The following is an 18,167-nucleotide window of genomic DNA, read 5'->3' as shown; positions in this document are numbered from 1 at the left end:
AAATAATCACTTCTCTTGTGCAAAATCCAGGCTGTCTAAATTAACCCTTCATGGTACTGGATTGGACTGTTTCACAATTTTGGGGGGAATTTTGTTTTATCTTTCATTTCAGATTGTAATTCGTGAGTAGCTGTAGCTCTCTGTGCATATTTTGTCTTGGGAAGTGCTATCTTATCTGTTTAAGTGCTATTTTCAGTTGAGTGCTATTGTTCTAGATGAAGTGTTGTCATTTCTTACCCTGTTTTTTCTTTTGGATACAACATTTCTGTCAGATTCTGTGTGTCTGCCTCATCTGTTAGAAAGCGGCTTTCTAGTTAGCAGTGTCTGTGCCCAATTATTTTGTGCCTGTGTATGTGCTTGCACAGCAGTGGAATTCTTTAGTTTAGCTCCTTTATGGAACACATTTCTTTGATACGTATGTCTCAGGATCCTCAATGGGCAGCCGTGTGTGATCACAGGTATTACATGCCTCTTCCACATCCTTTCTGCGGCTTCTTCTCCTAATGATCAGCTTTTCTTCTGATTCAGGATATGTCACTGTGAAGGAGATGATGAGAGCCCTTTGATTACTCCCTGTCACTGCACAGGAAGTCTTCATTTTGTGCACCAAGCCTGCCTGCAGCAATGGATCAAGAGCTCAGATACACGATGCTGTGAACTGTGCAAGTATGAGTTCATCATGGAGACAAAACTGAAGCCTTTGCGAAAGGTAGGCACAAGACCTGCTTTCCCAGGGAAATGCTTTCTTAAACACAGATCCACTTTGAAAAGAAGCAGCCCTTGCCCATGAATCCACAGGACCCCCCATGTATTTGTCATGTTTCTGTGGCTCTTTAGTAAGTCTGGTCAGTTTTGTGTGGGTGCAAAAAGATTTAAATTAACACTCAGCATGGCAAATTCACCATCAGTGGAATACAGCTCTGAGAGTTAGCTATTGTAGCTAAACTGACTGTAGCTTGGCAGCTCTCTGTGTGTAAATGTTTTTTTCTGTGCTTTCTCTGCTTGGAGTGAGTGGGAAGCAGTTTCTGAGTATTGTGCCCTGTGGGAAAAAGCTGTTGGGCACCTTCAAAAATGAATCAGCATCATTAGTTATATCTGAACAGGTCATCTGTAGGGAAGAGGCCAGATGCCAGAAGGTAGGGACAGAGCCGTAAACAGAAGAAGAAGAAATTTCCTTTGAAATATATCTAAAAAGTCTTTTTAGAGATTCAGCTGAAGCCAGAAGATAAACTGCCTCTGTATCTTCAACTCAGCCTTTATGGTATCCTGTCAGTCAGGAGAAAACAGCCTGGAACTGGTGATTATGAGCATGATGGGACAAATAATAGGGTTTGTACTTGACTGTAGGGTAGAAATGGAATTAAATTTCCTCAGTATCTTAAGGTCGTATTGCAGCGTCGGGCTGTTCAAATGCTAAGTTAGTAAGGGAAGAGGATGAGAAACAAAATATGTCAAGGTTCAAGTTAAGATGAGGGAAGACAAGAACTGATGCTCCATTTTAAAATCTCAATGGAAAAAAAAAAAAGACATTAAATCCAAATTTTCTGCTGTTTTTTGTTTTGTTTGTTTGGTTGGTTGGTTGGTTTGTTATAACAACACTTCAAAACCCCAGAACTCCTGTTTTAACTCATAAATGCTGTATCATCAGAATAATGCATCAGGGGTGTACAGATTCTAGTTTCCTTTCTGGGCTACTGCATACTTAAATAGTTAGCAGAATATCTTCTCTTTTGCTGTGCAGTCATATCTCTTGAGGAGATTAGGTGGTGCACATTGGTTTGCGGGTTGTGGATCCAGCAGCTCAGGGGAGGTATTGTCCAGCAGAAAAGAGAAATATAAATCAGTCAAAGCACAATTCCTCAAGGCTCTGTAAAAGCATTCACAAATAGGTTTCACATGCATACTTTTTGCCAAAATAATTTAATTTATACTTTCTACCAAAAGTAAAAACCTTTGTCTAGACACTAAAGCAATTTTCTCTTTAAAATAACATCCAAATGTAATGTTTTGTCCAATCTTTTTCTAAGAAGATTGAAAGAACATAGCTTTCTAGCATGACCTGAGTCTAGCATGCCATTGTGAGAAGTATTGAATTCAAGTGTTCATCATGAGATTTAGATGCCCGCGGAACTGGAGATGTGGCTTGGATGGGCCAAAGGCATTGTTGGCAAGACGAAGATCACAAAGTCTCTGTTTAATCTTTCAATTATTCTTTTATTAGTAGCACTGGAAACAGTAATTCAGCATATTTCTGCATAATGGGTGATCTCAGTCATACCAGTCAGGTCACCTCTTCCACATTATTTCTTCTTTTCAAAGTCCTCTTTTTATGAAAATTACTCTAGGAGACATCAAATGCACCTCTCTAGAAACACATAGGTATGTATGAAAAGCCTGCGTGCCCCAGCATATATTTTGTGAAAGTGTGAGGAAAGCCCATCTTAACTTTCTGTTCCAAGCAGATATGCTGAGGGATGTGTATCCCACATGCAAAAACGTTTATCATATATATAGGAGAAATTTCAAAAAAATAATTAAAAAAAAAAGGGTGTTTCAGGTTAAAAATGAAACAACTGTGGTTTTTTTTTTTTTTACAATCCCTTGTGTATTAGAAGCATCTAAAATAATTTTCTGCTTTCTTTGTGTCTTTCCTAAATACAGTGACCTGACTGTGGTTTCTTGTGGGCTATATAAACATCATCAATAGTCTGGGAATTTAATTTGCTACATCCTCTCACTTACAAAAGCTGTCATCCCACTTCTGCTGTGTGTTCATAGGGCATATGTATTTAAGTGCACTTGAAATGCTGAAAATAAAATATGGGTGTCACGGCTGTAAGTAGTGTTAAATATATGTGAAGATTGAATGAAACCCCCAGAGGTAGGAGGTGAGAACTAAACAGCCGTGAGCTGAGAGCTAAACAGCCTTCACTGTGCACAGGGGGACTCTTAACAGAGCTCAGTGTGAGATGTCTTACACACACCGGTCAATTGTTCCACTTGTACTGCAGTGTTTTGTTGAATGCCTGCCTGAGCAAGGCTACCCTTTGACACTCACAATGCTCAGCAGTCACTGTGGGTAGCTGCTGTTGAGTGGGGAACACACGAAAGAGCAGCCTTGCTTGCACTGGACAAGGTGTTAGGGTCCCTCTGTGCTGGAGTTGCCCCTGTGTGGGTAAGCAGGGTGCGATGGCATTGTGCTGAGGCTCCAGATGGGAGCTGAGCACTGGAGGTCCCTTCTGGCACTGCGAGGGCTCCTATCACAGCAGGGTGAGCTACCAGCTGTCACACATGTGCTGTGGTCATGATGCTGTCTGACTTTTAAAATCCATGCTAGGAGGAAACCAGTCTCCTGCCTGGTTTTTGTTCTTATCAATGTTCTCTTTCTTTATACTGTTCAGTAGCTACAACAAACACCTAATCTCTTGCTCTGTTTCTGGGTTCCTTGCCAGTGGGAGAAGCTGCAGATGACAGCCAGCGAGAGGAGGAAGATCATGTGCTCTGTAACATTCCATGTCATTGCCATCACCTGTGTTGTGTGGTCTCTCTATGTCCTGATAGACAGGACTGCTGAAGAGATTAAACAGGGACAGACTACTGGTATGTTACTTTCTTATCTTCCCTCTTACTCTTTTGGAATAATTAGTTATCCTGAACGCAGAGAGGATGAGGAGCATGAGAGTGCAGGTAGTGTTTAAATGAGAATAGTCAGCTTTAGCCTGAGGTTAGGTTAGTTTTAAAGGATGGTTCTAAAATGATTTAGTGAAATCAGTATAAATTGATCTGTGGGTGGTTTTTAAGTCTATTTCAAGTCAATTTAGTCTGCGCTTGTGGCATGCACAGATATGAGAGCTAATCCACTGTAGCCAGACACAAAATTGCACTGCCTTAGCTGATTTAGTTTAAATTGGAACTCGTACTGGACAGATAAGGAAGTAAGTATTTGTTGCTGCTATGGCTACCTTTTAACTGGGCAAAACCAGAAGAGGTTTTAAAAAGAGAAGAATTACAAAGAACCTAAATCAAAATCTTTGAGGTAAATCATCAAGGTTTTCTTTCTAGTTGGTCATCTGTGAAGTGGGTTAATACAAGTTTCTTGTGAGTGCCATGTTAGACTGGAGAAATTTTTTGTGAGTGGTAGTGCCTGAAGCAGAAAAAATTCAGGGTGTTTCTCAGGACTCGAATTCACACAACTGAAATTGGGTGCACTGCAGTTCATGGCGTGTTTGCCACCACAGTGCACTCATATATTAACTTATTGACTATCAGGCATTCTGCAGTACACCAGCTGTAAATGTACCAATCTGCAGTCCGTTTACCTGGGTATGCTGGGCCACAGGTTTGCAGCTGTTGCAGAACTGCTTCTCAGGCAGCTGAGCTATTCCTGAAGGTGGGGATGGAAGGGACAGGTATCTGCCAAGGCTGGGAGCCATTAAGAGGCAAGCTGTTCTTGCTTGCAGAGTATTGCATCTGAACTAGACATGCAGGTAGAACATGTTTTGTTGGTGATTGAAGAGCATCATCTAGGGAGGTAGTTGAGCATCAATAAACCTGCAAATCCACTGAGCTGTTACAGTCTCTTCACAGCAGAATAGTACTTCAGACTGAACATTTTTGCTGTCATTTCTCATTCGGGCTGTAGGTTGATAGCTCATGACTTCAGTCAGGACTCTGCTTTGAATGAAATCTTTTAGTTTCTGTTCTATCCAACCCCATCTCTTTCATGCATGGTGAAAATTTTTGGCCTTTCAGTGTAAGGTTTCCATATGATAATGAAAAGCATATACTTTCAAAGATTTTTTATCTCCATGTGATTTTAGCCAATAAATATGTTAGATGAACATCAATAGAAGGAATAGAGTGAATATTATTACATACTAGTGCTTTCTCTGCTCTCTTCATTTGGATTCTAAATCTGTGGGATGCTGTAATGAGCTCGGGGGTGTGTGGAGTGTGTGTGGGTATACATTCATGTCTGCACAGGAGCAAGAATATACTATCACTGCCTACAGATGACATCAGATAGCTCACCTGTGAATCAAAGATTCAGGTATTAATCATGGGTGGGATTTTGTCAGTAGTCACGCTGCAGTGCCTTTTGTATTTTGGGACTAAAATATTTTCATTCCCCCCATGCTACCATGCATTTCCAAAAGAACACTGGCCTATATCATGGTCAAAACTTTGAAGACTTGGAACACCATGATTTTATTCTCCGAGAAACCTGATAGTGGGTGATTCAGCGTGGTTTCATATCCATCTTGTAATGCCACCTACCTTTAAAGAGGAGAGGGGCTGGGTGGATACACGACTTATGTAAGCAGATGATGTATAACATGAATAGTCTGTCATTTAGAAGTAGTTGATAGAGATGTAACAGGATCCATTGTCTAAAAGTTCAAGTTGGACAACCTCAGGAAAAGTAGCGATGGTTAGTTTTAATGATGGAGGGTAAACTTGCCAGAATGCTTCAGCATCTCTAACACTAGATGCTTTAGTTCAACTACAAGTTACTGGGTCTGATGCAGATAAAATTGTCTGATCTGCGTAACAAAGATATCAAGCTAGATGATAACAGTCATTCCCGTTTGAATTTAAAGTCTAGGACTCCACGTACTGTGTGATCACGTAGTAGAAGAGACTTCTTGGTTCGCTGAGTTGAGCCTGCTGCTATGAAATGGAAACCATGCCACAGAATTCCTTTCATCATCTGATCCTATTTTTGTTTAAAAACAGGTGTAAAAATACCTAAATATTACCGGCTGTTGCCTTGACTCTGCTTGTGATTGTGCTGCACAAGAGCTCAGACACAGAGACTCAGTTGTTTTGGTTTTTTCATCTGGTGGGTGAAAATATGTGTGATACATGAAGTAGAAGTCTGAATGTGTTTGAATTGAAGGAGGAAGGGGAAAGCCAAACAAGAAAAATGGCAAAACAAGAATAGTTTGTATGGAACAAACTCTGACAATTTCCTTACAGGATGTTTTTGAGAGATGTGGTGTAGTCCATCCTATACTGACCATGTCCTTTTTCTTTCTTCCTTTTTAATTTTCTTTGTTCCAGGGATTCTAGAGTGGCCATTTTGGACTAAGCTGGTGGTTGTGGCTATTGGTTTCACTGGAGGACTTCTTTTCATGTATGTACAATGCAAAGTGTACGTACAGCTATGGAAGAGACTTAAAGCTTATAACCGAGTAATATATGTACAAAACTGTCCAGAAACTAGCAAAAAGAATATTTTTGAAAAACCTGCACTAATGGAGCCAAACTTCGAAAGTAAAGAAATGCTTGGGGTTCACCATTCAGACACAAACTCTTCACATTGCACAGAGCCAGAAGACTGTGCTGCAGAAATCCTTCACGTCTGATTGCTGGGTGGCAGGGGTGTTTCTGTATGTTCTTGAAGATTTAAAATATCATTGTTTACTGCAAACTGCTCTACCTTTTTAAAATCAGCTAACAGCTGAGAGCTGGTGGATGAGGTTTTTTTACATTTGTTTTTTTGTTGGAATATTTTTAAATCCCTTTGGCATATCTGTCAATGTGATCATGGTTGCATACCTCTCAACATTTTGTCTCTCGTACTGGCGTATCAGAGCCACAGGATACTGGGTAGAATGAGCATTGGGTTGATACCAAGCAAGTCACTAGTGAGCTGTTTTCAACTTCATGGGGTCTGTTACTTTAGAAGATGACTCTAAATGATTCTGGAATATGTGTAGAGTGGGGTTTGTTTGTTTGTTATTCTCTAAGTATGATGAAGGAGGTTGTCCCAGACACTGAGGGAAATGAGAGAGCTAGAATCTAATCTACTGCTAACACTGCCACTAACATTTTGTCTTAGGCAGCAGGTGTAAAATTTTGCTTTACATATTGTGATGAGACTTACAAAGCATATAGCACTTTTAAAAATCTTTATTTTGTAATATGTATGTCAAATGAGAATGAAACTTGAACGAATGTGTCATTTTTGAAACATTTCTTCATTCTTTACCCCATATTTTCTTCTGGAAAGTAAACTTCTTGCCTTACACAAAAAAAAGGAAAACTAAAAAAAAAATCCAACCTGTGATTTCCAGCACATGCCCACATTATCTTACTAAATACGACACTAAAAAACTCTGCGTCTTTGGGTTTCCTTTGAGGAGCAATTTTTTTCAAAGGATATTGCACTTATGTATGGGGAGTAGTGGATGTGTACAGCATTTGTTTTCAATGCGTAACGGTTTCAGTGCTCTGTTTTAGGAACTGGTTTTGCTTTTTGTTTTTTCAGCAAGTCAGATCATCAACACACCCGCACATATATACCTGATGTAACTTTCATTCCAAACCATTGGCAAAGGGTTTGTTGCTACTTTGGTAAAAATGTGAGCTCTTACAAAAAAAAAAAGATAGTCAATACAGCTGAGATTGGTTTTCCTTCTTCAGTGCTGTGTCACGTGTGAATTACCCAAGAATTCGATATTGTCAGGAGAGATGCTGAGATCAAAGTCTAGGAAGTAAATATTGCATCAAGTGGGTGAGTTTAAAAATGCCTGCTTGGTTTTGGTCCTGATGTAATGCAGTACATGGTCAGAGAATAGTTTTGTCCATGCTTTTGAATTTGGGACTGGCTTTTTAGTCAGTCAGCCTTAATGAAAAAAGAGGAACAGCTTTAAAATCTATTTGCAGGGCTTTAGACAGAGTTGCCTGAAGCCTGGGGTGTCTGATGTTGATTTGCTTGACCAGTCTGCTTCAGTGAACCACCGTCCAGCCTCAAGCTCTCATTCAACCAAAGTCTCAGTGTGACTAGGGCAAAAACAAAGCCCCATGAAAATCAGCACACGAAGCTGACTTTCCCTACCTGAGCCACATCTAAAGTTCTGTAAAATCAATGATAATCTTCTGGTTGGTCTTAGTAGGAACTGCCTGGGCTTAGTTAGGTAAAAGCTTCTGTTTACTTGAGACACTGAATGAAATCCTCAGCGCTTGTTCAGGTTTTACTTAGTCTTTTCCAAGTACAACTTTCGTTGGGCAAGTTCTTTACATAATAGAAGTAGTTGTTTTAAGACTTCCCCAAGAATAACAGTAAGAGATTGATGATTTTTTTCCCTTAAAATGGAATATTAATTTATTTCTAAATTACTGTGTTAAGGAGGGCAGAGAAGGGACTATGGTAAGAGAACACACACCGGTGGTTTCTAAGAACTGATATAGGAAAAGCATGCCTCTGCGTGATCTGCTGCTTGAAGCTTACTGGCTGTGATCATCATGAACAACATGGTACCTTGTTCTAGAGATATTTGTAAATACCAAGACCTTTAGGCAGTCCTAGCAAAAGCTGCAGTGGCATGGGTTTGTGTATTGTGCTGGGTGTCAGGATGTCCCATGCTTACGTGATGTGGGCAGACAAACCCTGCATACCCTGCTACTATCAGGATGGCAGTCTTCATGATCATGCACATGTAGAGTTTGTTGCCTATGCCTACCGTAATTTAAAGTGCAATTACTCAGGCCCTTTCCTGAACTCTGCTGTGGGTCATCCTCTTCTATTACGAGAACCCAGATAATACACTGTCTTGTTTTGTTTTCTATTTTGTTCTGTGAAAAGATTTACTAGATAAACTCAGGTGGTTAAATATCAGGTCTTGCACACCTTCCTTGTGTTCTTCTGAAATGCCTGAGTGCACAAGGCTTACCTGTCTGCAAGATGCTCACTTTACAACTGCAAGATGCAAAGAATCATCTGCCAACTGATGCTGTGTGCATTCTCATCCAACCTGTGGCCAGTAGGTGAAATGAAAATGGACAAGTTCTGGTATGAAACCTGTTCTCCAGCTCACACCTAAGAGGCACTAGTATCTGACGGATGTTCTGACAAGTGCCAGTAAGGCATACTGTAACACATTGGTCCTTTTTCCATCACCATCATATGTGATCCTTGGTGAAACATTGTGAAATATTATTCGGTGTTTTGGAAGCTCCATGTGGCACATGCCCAGGTAGTGTTCAGTGTACTCAGGATACTGAAGGTATTTGCTGTTCCCCTGTGTATCTTGGGAAGAAAAATCATCTCCGGCAAAATAATCTGGAGGAAAGTATTTGCGGATGAAACTTGCTACTTACCATTCTGTCTCCCCACAGGTCTTTCCTGAGCAAAAATGAAAGTCTAATGTTTGAACTCTTTATAGTGCTTAGGAATGCTCATGCCAGGAAGAGCTGCAGAAGATCCATCTGCCAGGGGGTTTCATTTATGCTGGTCACACTTCTCATGCTGATTCTTGCTTAGTGTTAGTAGTGGGCTTTTGAGCTGTAATTTCTGACGCATGGTGCCATGAAATGGTGTGAGAAGGCTGAATGGTGCTTTTTCCTTCTTTCTCCTCAAGGAGGTACTGTTGACTTGTTTTCAGCTTCCAGCTGAAGGAGGCACTGATGCTAGCTCAGGTCAGCTCTGTCCTTCCCACTCAGATGTCAGTAAGGGGAATGACCACCCTTTGTCAGTTCAGGCTTTCCAACACTTCCTTCTGGCAGCTTTTGCAATGACTGAAATAGAAGTCTGACTTCTTTTGGTCCTTGTTCCTTGGCCAAAGTCAGTTCAGGTTACCTGGGTTTTTTCTCAGATGAGAATTTAAGTAGGAGGGAATGCAAGCTTAATACTATCTACCACGATCCTCTCCCTGGACTGCCAGAACCTTGCTGATAAATCCCATGCCCTAGACATCTGACCAGTCATCCATTCTGTTGATTTAAATCCTGTCCAAAAAAAAACGCTGCCTGTGTCAAGGAAATTTCCCCACCTTGTCATACTTGGTGTATCTGTCAGGTCATGAACATGCGTTATGATAGAAATACAGGTGTGTGCTGCAGAAAGTTGATCCCATTTAAGAGATCATGTGATGTTAAATTCCGATGAATTCTCAGGACTTTCTTCAGCTGTAACCCTGTATTTTGGAAGTGGTCATGGTGTCTAAAGTGTTGCCCTGCGTTCTGAAGAGCTGGCCAGACCTGGGGACAGCTTCCTGTGGCTGAATGCCATTGAGATTGGCTTTGTTTCAGCAGGAGGGATTCAACAAAGGTTACACTGTGCCTGCAAGGAGCTAGAGAAGTGCTGGGCCACTGTGTTGTACCTGGGAAATACTGGGAAGCAATAGTAACTCCCTGTCCAAACCTACTTCTGCCAATCCCCTGTACTGTGTTAGAGCATCAGTCTTCCTTGTGGCAGTGCTATAAGGCAGGGTCTCTTTGGTGTGTTGCTCTTCAGAAAACTTTGAAGTGATGTGTGGATATGGCCACATGCAGGAGCGGGTTGCTTCTGGCCTGTATTTGGCTGGGTAAGTATCTATTGCAAAGTGGGATCCAGATCCAGATTTCTACCAAAGCTGAAGCATGTCAAGATACAGATTTCTGGTATAGCCTGCTGTGGAGACTGTGACCAGCAATGAAAGGGAGGTCAGTGACTCTGGGTTGGTTCCCTCTCAAATACGGGTGACACAGGGCAAATACAGGAGCAAGAGTATTGCTGGCTGGATTTTCACAGCATTATGTTAGATACACAAAGAAAACATATAAGCGGGACCTTTTATTTTGGGATTATCTTTTAGTTTTGAGATATTGCAGTGTGTGTATATTCCAGTGAAGTACTGAAAGCGCTTGTCTTTGTATAGAAGATAACTGTTTGAAAATTGCAGCTGATCTTGTATTTAGGTAAAACATTTGTAGATAGGTAATTGTATAACGTTAAACAACTTTACACTGGCATGTGTTGTATAGTTTATACAGGATACTTCACACTTCTGCAGAATTTTTTAGTTAGTAAATTTCTAGTAACTTAAATGTATAGTTTTGTATCCTTTCATGTATGTTTTTTCAGTATTACCTCTTGCAGAATTATTTTTAGTTTCTTAAACTGTAATTGGTTATTTGTGTGATACACAGGGTTATTGACTGCAGCAATAAAGTGTTTCTATAAAAAAAAAAAAAAACCAAAAAAAAACCAGAACAAACCAAAACCATTATAGTATCCATTTTGTTTGAAAAAGCATGGGAGGCCCACATGCGAAAACAGATGAGCTCTCCAGTCGTGAGATGACGATTAATGAGTTACTTTCACTGGAGTAAACACAGAACTTGATGGCTCTTCAGTGTAGCAGGCGAGTACAGTCCATGACAGTTTGATGTTAAAATGATTCATAATGATGAAGGGATAGTTAACCATGAGAATAAGTGGGTGACTCCTTCAATGCAGTGAGAAGATGTGGCTGTGCAGGTGCTTTGGGCTCAGATGCAGCAATCATGGGGAGAATTTTCTGGCTTGTGCTGTGAGGAGGTGGGAAGAGAGGATTCCTGTGAGCCTTCTGGAATCAACGCCGAGTGTTGCTATGAATGCTTCATGTCTGAAGTCAGCGTTCTCGCATGCATCGGTTTCTATGCAGGGGTGCAGAGCAGAAGATGCTTGTTACTATGATTCTCCCCAAAGCAGAAAAATAATTTTGTGAGAGTGTGGGTTGGTGGATGGCTGCATTAATTTTTCATTGCTGGTGGCATGAGCATATTGTAGTGCTGTGTGTGTTTTTATGCCAGGACTGAGCCTTAGAATAGGAAGTCTTCAGCAGTTTCTCTTGAGTAGGTTTCTAGCATTAGTAGGGCAAGGAAGACAGCTATCTGCAGTGGTGCAGGTAAGATTTGGAAAGTTGTGTCTGTAACAGACACAAGTGGGCTCAAAGAAAACTCATTTCATTTATATTTATTTTTAAGGAGGAATTAGCTTTTAATTTTCTTTTAGGTAAGAAAGGGGAGGAAATCTTAATACTGCAACCCTAGAGAGGTGGCTCCCATGCAAAACAAAAGGCTCTGTTCTATAGTCTTTTAATGAAGCAATTCTGGTTGTAGTAAATGAAGCTACTTGCATAAAAACCCACCAGCAAGACATCTATACAAAACACCTTTCTGGAGAGATGGTAAAATAAATTCCAGAGCCTGCTGTTTGATTGACAGTCTCTTGGATGAAAAGCTGATAGACGGTTTAAGGAACAGAGCCTGTAGAGCCATCTGGCTGCTGATTAAAAAGTGTCACCTCATCTTGGGTTCAGGCACCTCGAGTTAATTATAAAATAACTTCTTCCCTCTTGTAAACCTCATTTTCATCTGAAAGAGTATTACTGTCGCTGCGTGAAGTGACAGCTCTGAGGCGAAGCAGAGCAGTGGCTCAGTGGCACCGCTGCGACTCCAGGAAGAGCATTTTTCAGAAGTGGAGCTGTCTGGTGAGTAGTTGCCGGTATCTGCCCCTCGGAGCAGGGCAGAAGGGAGGCTGTCGACAGGCAGGACGGCAGCAACTGGGGTTGGCAAGATCCTCCCGAGTGCCCTCTGGAGGCTGCGAAGGTGTGCGTGGAGTAGCTCCTGCTTCTGACTGGAAACCAAGCCCAAGAGCTTCAAAAGGCAGGTTTGTGCCTGCGCTGCTGCTTAGCCCATCTGCAGAGGCTGTATCTCCTCATCTCGCTCTTCCCACAGCTGCCCTATGGACCACTCTCCCGTCACACACTCCCTCTATTTCAGATTTCCCTATTGCCCAGCCTATTTGGCCATACCATGCTGTGTTTACCCCTTTCCATTCATTCTCCTTGTGCAACGCAAATTTCCTTCCTCTTTACCCCCCTTCCTCTTTCACTGCTGTTCTTTATTTTTCAGCTTGCCTCTGGGCACAGCTAGGAGGAACCAAATTACAATCAGCATGTGATCCATAGGAATGACGATGGAAGTACGCAGAAGTGACACTGCGCAAATAAAGCTCAGTGTCCAGTTGTGATTCTTGTAAATCCTCTAGGCTGCAGTCTCTGATGTGTAGGATGCTTCCTTACATTTTGAGATTGTATTGTGTTACCACAACATGGACATGCAGAAGGATGCTTTTTCACAGTATTAGGATGCATGGGTGACATCAGAAAATCAGGCAAGAATATCTCATTATAGAACAAGAACTGAAAAGAGGAAAAAGTTATTAATCTTGGCTGAACAGAAAGAGAAGGGAATGTAATTCAGAAAGGAGCCAGGGGAGGATTTTTTTTTAAATCAGAAGTCATGAGAGCCCTGGGTAAAGGAACCCAGGAGCAACTTCAGTGCATTACACAGGATGGAGTAATTGGAAATACTGCTCAGACAGGGTCAAGTGATGGCAAACTTTAAGAATACTCTTTTTAAAGTGTATTCGAGGGAAAAGGCAGGATTTGTGGCAGAGGAACTGAAAGCTGAAAACAGAGAGGAGGCTTGATCGAGAGTGTTAAGGAGATGAATGAAATTATCTCAAAGGCTTTAACATCAGAGGAGGGTTTGAAATAACTGAATAAAATACCAGAAAGCTGCACAGAGTGGAGGGGAGGAGATCACCCCTCAGGGTGTGCTTGTTAAATTGTGAAGCTTCAAGAAATCAGGCTTGCAATTCCTAACATTGTAAGTCTTCACTAAAATTAACCTGCAAGTCATTTTTGCTGGGACCCCCTTGCTGTGCTGGTTTGCTCTGATACTCTGTCTCAAAGGCAACCTGCAAATAAGTCAGGCCAAGCAGGCTGAGAAGAATTCATCACTGTTGGAGCCATAGGGTTTGGTGCTGAGGACAGCAGGTTCTTTTGTCAGTGGAAATAGTTACCCTTGTACCTGGGAAAGAACAGGAAATGTTTGGTGCTGATGACTTGATCCCAACTGAGAAAGTGCAGCTGTCTTAAGGAGTGTACTTCATACCTGCCTTACACTGAGCTTGAAGTACCACTGTTCCCTTCCTGTAGATAAACTGAGGTCTGTCAAGTCTGGCTTGCCACTTGTCTTGCTCTCATGTTTTATCTTCTTGCTTTTCAAAGTGCTGTATTAAAAGAGAACTGATTCCTATCATGGGATTAGCTAAACTAGCATTTCTCATGCCAGCAAGATTATGTGGGGTTTTATCCCAGCAATGTGCTTTCAGGACCATGCTACTACATTCATGGCCACAGCTAGGCAGTTGATGTACATCAGAGAAATCAGAAGGTGAATAAATCAAACCATTCCATTGAGCAGCACCCCTGGGACAAACTAAGCTGTGTCAGAAGTTGAAATATTATTTCAGGGACTGATTTGGACCTGCCTGACTTCAGATTAGAACTGATATTGCACAAGCCTCTATCAGGACTCTACCTTTGCCTTGGGGCTTAGGACTTTTGCACCAGTCTTCTCCCACTGCATTTCTAGATATGCAGTTCTCAAACGTGTGCAGGACCAAATGAAACCAAAAGCATATCCACAAATGTGGCTGTATTCTTTATGCTTGCCTTGCCCTTGGCTTCCTTGTCCCATGCCTCTGCTCTCTCCTCCTCTTCAGTAGTGTTGCCTGCTATTCCCATCACTCATTTGGGAAGAGGAAGCCTGAAACCAGGCTGCCTTCTCTTTGTCTCCATCCTCTCTTCTTCTTGCAAAGTGCCAGAGTAGCACAGCTACATTCACAGAGGCAGTGAGAGGATCTGCAGATTTAGGGGGGAAGTGCCAAGACCAGGTGGTGCCAGATCCCACAGTCCTCAGGACTGAGGAAGGTGTCGTAACATCACACTTAATGGGATGTAGGATCGAAGGAACACAACCTCAAAGAGGGGGTAGGAAGTTCATGGGGAGAGCAAAAGACTCGCAGCCCCTTGCAGTCTGGATGATCCCTTGCACAAAAGGTATAAAGTTATTGTAGTAAGTGTTAATATAGCAACCCCACCGGGGGCTCATGAGAGATTCAGTTTTGAGAATTGCCACTGCCTGGATAGCAGAGGAAGGATGCTCTGTGCTGAGCTTTGCAATCCTAGGGTTACTTTCGGGGCACTCTGAGCTGGGACAGAGGTCTGTGAACGAGAAGCTTTTTCTTCCTGATAGAGTGGAGCAGTATGCAGCTAGCACCCATATGTTCTCAGCTATTAAGCCCATGTCCCCTAGATTATTTATGTAGCTTGGAAATATCTGTAGGCTTTGCTGATCTCCTCTGTCATTTATTAATTACCATGTTGTATCATTCCTCCACGCTCCCAGTCCTTATTAGCATCTTTCAAGGGAGCCATCTGCCCACCAGAATTGTCTGTAGCCTCAGGAGGGATATAAGGTATGTGACATCTTCACAGAACAGCCTTGTTTTTCACTGGCATTGCAAGGAGATAAAGAGAGGCAGCAGCTGACTTCCACTGTGAATTTCCATGTAGTAAATCTGAGTGATGCTTAGCCAGATGGGAGCAGCAAAATCCACAGCAGAGTATGAGTGCCCCATGGAGGGGGCTGTCCTAGCCTCCTGCTAACACACAGCCAGCTCAATTCTAGCCAGCTGCTAGAATAGCAGCTACTCATGTTTTAAGGGCCCAGTTTCCCAGCTTCCTGCTTGGAAGTGCACAGATCCCACTACTGCCTCATGAAACCATCTTCAAGTGAGGAGTGAGCTGGGTTAGACGCAGGGGGCTCGAGTGCAGAGGTGATACAGTGAGTGGTTACAGCCTCCCCAGGAAAGCAGCTTGGGGAGCAAGAAGCCCAGGCTTGCTGCCTGCTTGCTGCCTGGGTCAGTGGCTGGATGGGACTGCCTGGCTTGCAAGCAGGTGCCAGAAACCAGCACTGGGTCTCAGCAGGTGTGCACACAAGCCCTGTCTGGTGTGAAGGCAGTTATTGATACTAATTAGAATTGATTACTCTGACAATTTGCATTTCTCACACTGGCTAATTAATACTGCACTCTACCTCGGCAGCGTATTTTATTCACACGGCAATTACAGACCCTGCTTGCTCCCAGGCTTGGACATAGCAGGATTTCGATCTATCTATGGTCCAGAGGGAGCTGGAGGTTCCTAAATCAGTCCCTTGGCCTAAAGTCCTCAGGATTAGACACATCAGTGGTGTCCAAGCACCTGGCCAATGGCAGCCTATGGGTTCTCAAGGCCTGGAGCAGGGATGCACTAAGGCATCTTGGCCCAGAAGCCTGTCTTACAGGCTATATCTCCCTTGGTCTTCGTGCCCTTCACCACCTTACCTAAGGGCTTGACAGTCTGCTTTAAAACACAGCAGCTGGAAAAGCAGCCAGAAGTGGTGAGGATGGCTTAAATTGGGTTGGTGGTTTCAGAAAGGAAGATGGAGACCTGGGATCAGGATCTTCCTCAGCCTGAGCAGTTCCAGCCTCACTCTGCATCCCTGGGAGATGGGCCGTGGGCAGAGCACAGCATAGTCTTCCCTGTGCAGCTTAGCCGTCAAGCCAGAAGGAATCCATGGTGGTGTTGGGGGAGCTTGGGGAACCTTGCAGTGCAAGTCTGTGTCTGATCCCAGTGTCTAAGTTTTAGGACACACACCTTGGATCCAGTTTTGGGATCCAACTGCTATTTCCAATAGTGGTTTCCTTGTTTGACATCAAGCAGCTATCAGATACAACATGGAAGAGAATCGTGCTGGGGTCTCATACAGTGTGGGTCTCCTCAGGGGTGAAATAATGTAGTCTCTTGATAAAATGGTTGGGTTTGTTTTTTACACATCCTGCTATTTTGTTTAGCAGGATTTTGATGAAGAATTTGGAATTCTGTCAGCAGTAAATATTATCAATAAACCTTTGAAGGTGGAAGTTATGACAAAGTGAGAGGTGCTAAAACAACAGACCAAAAAGCAGCATAGCTGGGGAAAGGCAACAAATGCATTCCCACAAATTTAATGTACAGGGCTAGTGTTTGCTTCAATGAGCTGGTAAGGAGAGTTCCCAAGCTGCAGGGAGACTCCTCAGTCACACCTCTGTACAGAAGAGAACCAAACAGTGTGAAAACAGAACTGATGACCCAGAGGAACGGGATAGGGTTCAAATGCTGCATCGGAGCTGAAACACAAAGAAACATGGAAACCCACGGATCAAGGTTTGAACACCGCTTTGCTCCATATTTGCAGCAAAAATGAAGGTGGCCAGAAGGTGGCCTTGTGTCCGACAAAAGCTGGCTCTGAAGCACTTCACATGTTAAAAGGGGTTCAGTTATGCCCTTCAGGGAAGGCTGTGAGCCTAAATTTAGAAACTTTAGGGCTGAGAGCGCTCGTCAAAAAGTGAATCGTGTTTCTCTGAAATCTTAATATAAAGGAAAATAAAACCACAGAAGAACTTAAGAGTTTATGGTGCACTTTTATGGGGTAATTGACTGCAGAAGGGATCGCAGTGCAGCAGGAAGAATCCCTTGTGGTTAAATCTAAGGAGGAGAAGTCAGATCTCTGGGTTGGGATTCTCCAGCTACCTTGGTTGTGCCATGTGACAGTTGGCAATCTTACACTTCTGTGTGTTATTTAAAAGGCAGCAGCAGAGGAGAAATTCCTGCTGAGCAATTCAGTAGGATTCAAGGCAGGCACAGTGATTTATTTTTTATTTTTTTTAAATGCCTATATATAAACACATACCCTGCATCTGGGAGAGCCCTGAAATCTAGGTCACAATATACCAAATGGTTGAGTTTTTACGTGTACAGAAGAGATGCAGGAGACCTTCCCGGGCTTGTCTGTGTGAGTGTAGCCCAGTATCATCACACTTCTGTGAAAGAAGAACAGGATTCTTTCCAGGGCATTGCAGGCTGCCCCCATTGCTGTGTGACCACCACCAGCCACAGTGCGTAAGTGAGGCCGCAACCCATCTCGGGTACCTGCAATTTTAGAAGCCGAAGCAGGGAATCTGTTAGCACATCTTGCAGTGTTGCCAGCAGTCCAAGATGCAGCAGGCATGCTGGAGTGAGTCACGAGGCACTTTCCAAATGGGCTTGCCAGAACAGAGGCAGGCAGAGCCACCAAGAACTTCCAAGTGTCAGCTACTTGCTCTCTTCTTCCATATTTGAAGGTTGCTGGCTAATAATGCCCACTCAGCCTCACCTGTGGGCAGAGAGTGCCCCAGACTGAAAGTACTACCAAAGTATGATTAATATCATATACTAATTAATCCAGCACAGCACCTGAGGTCAAGTGTGGCGTGGGTAAAGCACTTCTGAGGTGGTTTTAATTTAGCTTGCTCTGTGTATCTGTCACTAGAAATCCACATTGCCCAGCAGAGAGGAAATTAGCACCCGGGCCTGATCACGGGGGAATGGTAGAAGGACACGGGAAACTGCAAAAGCCCCAGCCTGTCTCCTTCCGGCACAGTATCATGCACTCCTTCTGGCAGCAGCATGAAGGAGGATCGTCAGTGAGGTAATGGGTAACAG

General features: G+C 42.9%; 1 protein-coding gene across 5 annotated transcripts in view; it reads left to right on the top strand.

Moving 5' to 3' along the window:
* MARCHF8 (membrane associated ring-CH-type finger 8) overlaps positions 1-7,427 on the top strand; it is a 102,352-nt gene extending 94,925 nt beyond the window's left edge. For all 5 annotated transcript variants that reach the window (XM_065671813.1, XM_065671808.1, XM_065671812.1 and 2 more), the window contains 3 exons: positions 529-709; positions 3,453-3,600; positions 6,064-7,427. In XM_065671813.1, the coding sequence (XP_065527885.1) occupies positions 529-709; positions 3,453-3,600; positions 6,064-6,368 (634 nt within the window). In that variant the 3' untranslated portion in view covers positions 6,369-7,427. The remainder of the gene's footprint in view (positions 1-528; positions 710-3,452; positions 3,601-6,063) is intronic.
* The last annotated feature ends 10,740 nt before the right edge of the window (positions 7,428-18,167 follow it).

This window comes from Lathamus discolor, chromosome 3 (genome assembly GCF_037157495.1).
Source record: "Lathamus discolor isolate bLatDis1 chromosome 3, bLatDis1.hap1, whole genome shotgun sequence".
Classification (NCBI taxonomy): domain Eukaryota; kingdom Metazoa; phylum Chordata; class Aves; order Psittaciformes; family Psittacidae; genus Lathamus; species Lathamus discolor.
This window is presented reverse-complemented; position numbering and strand designations above follow the sequence as displayed.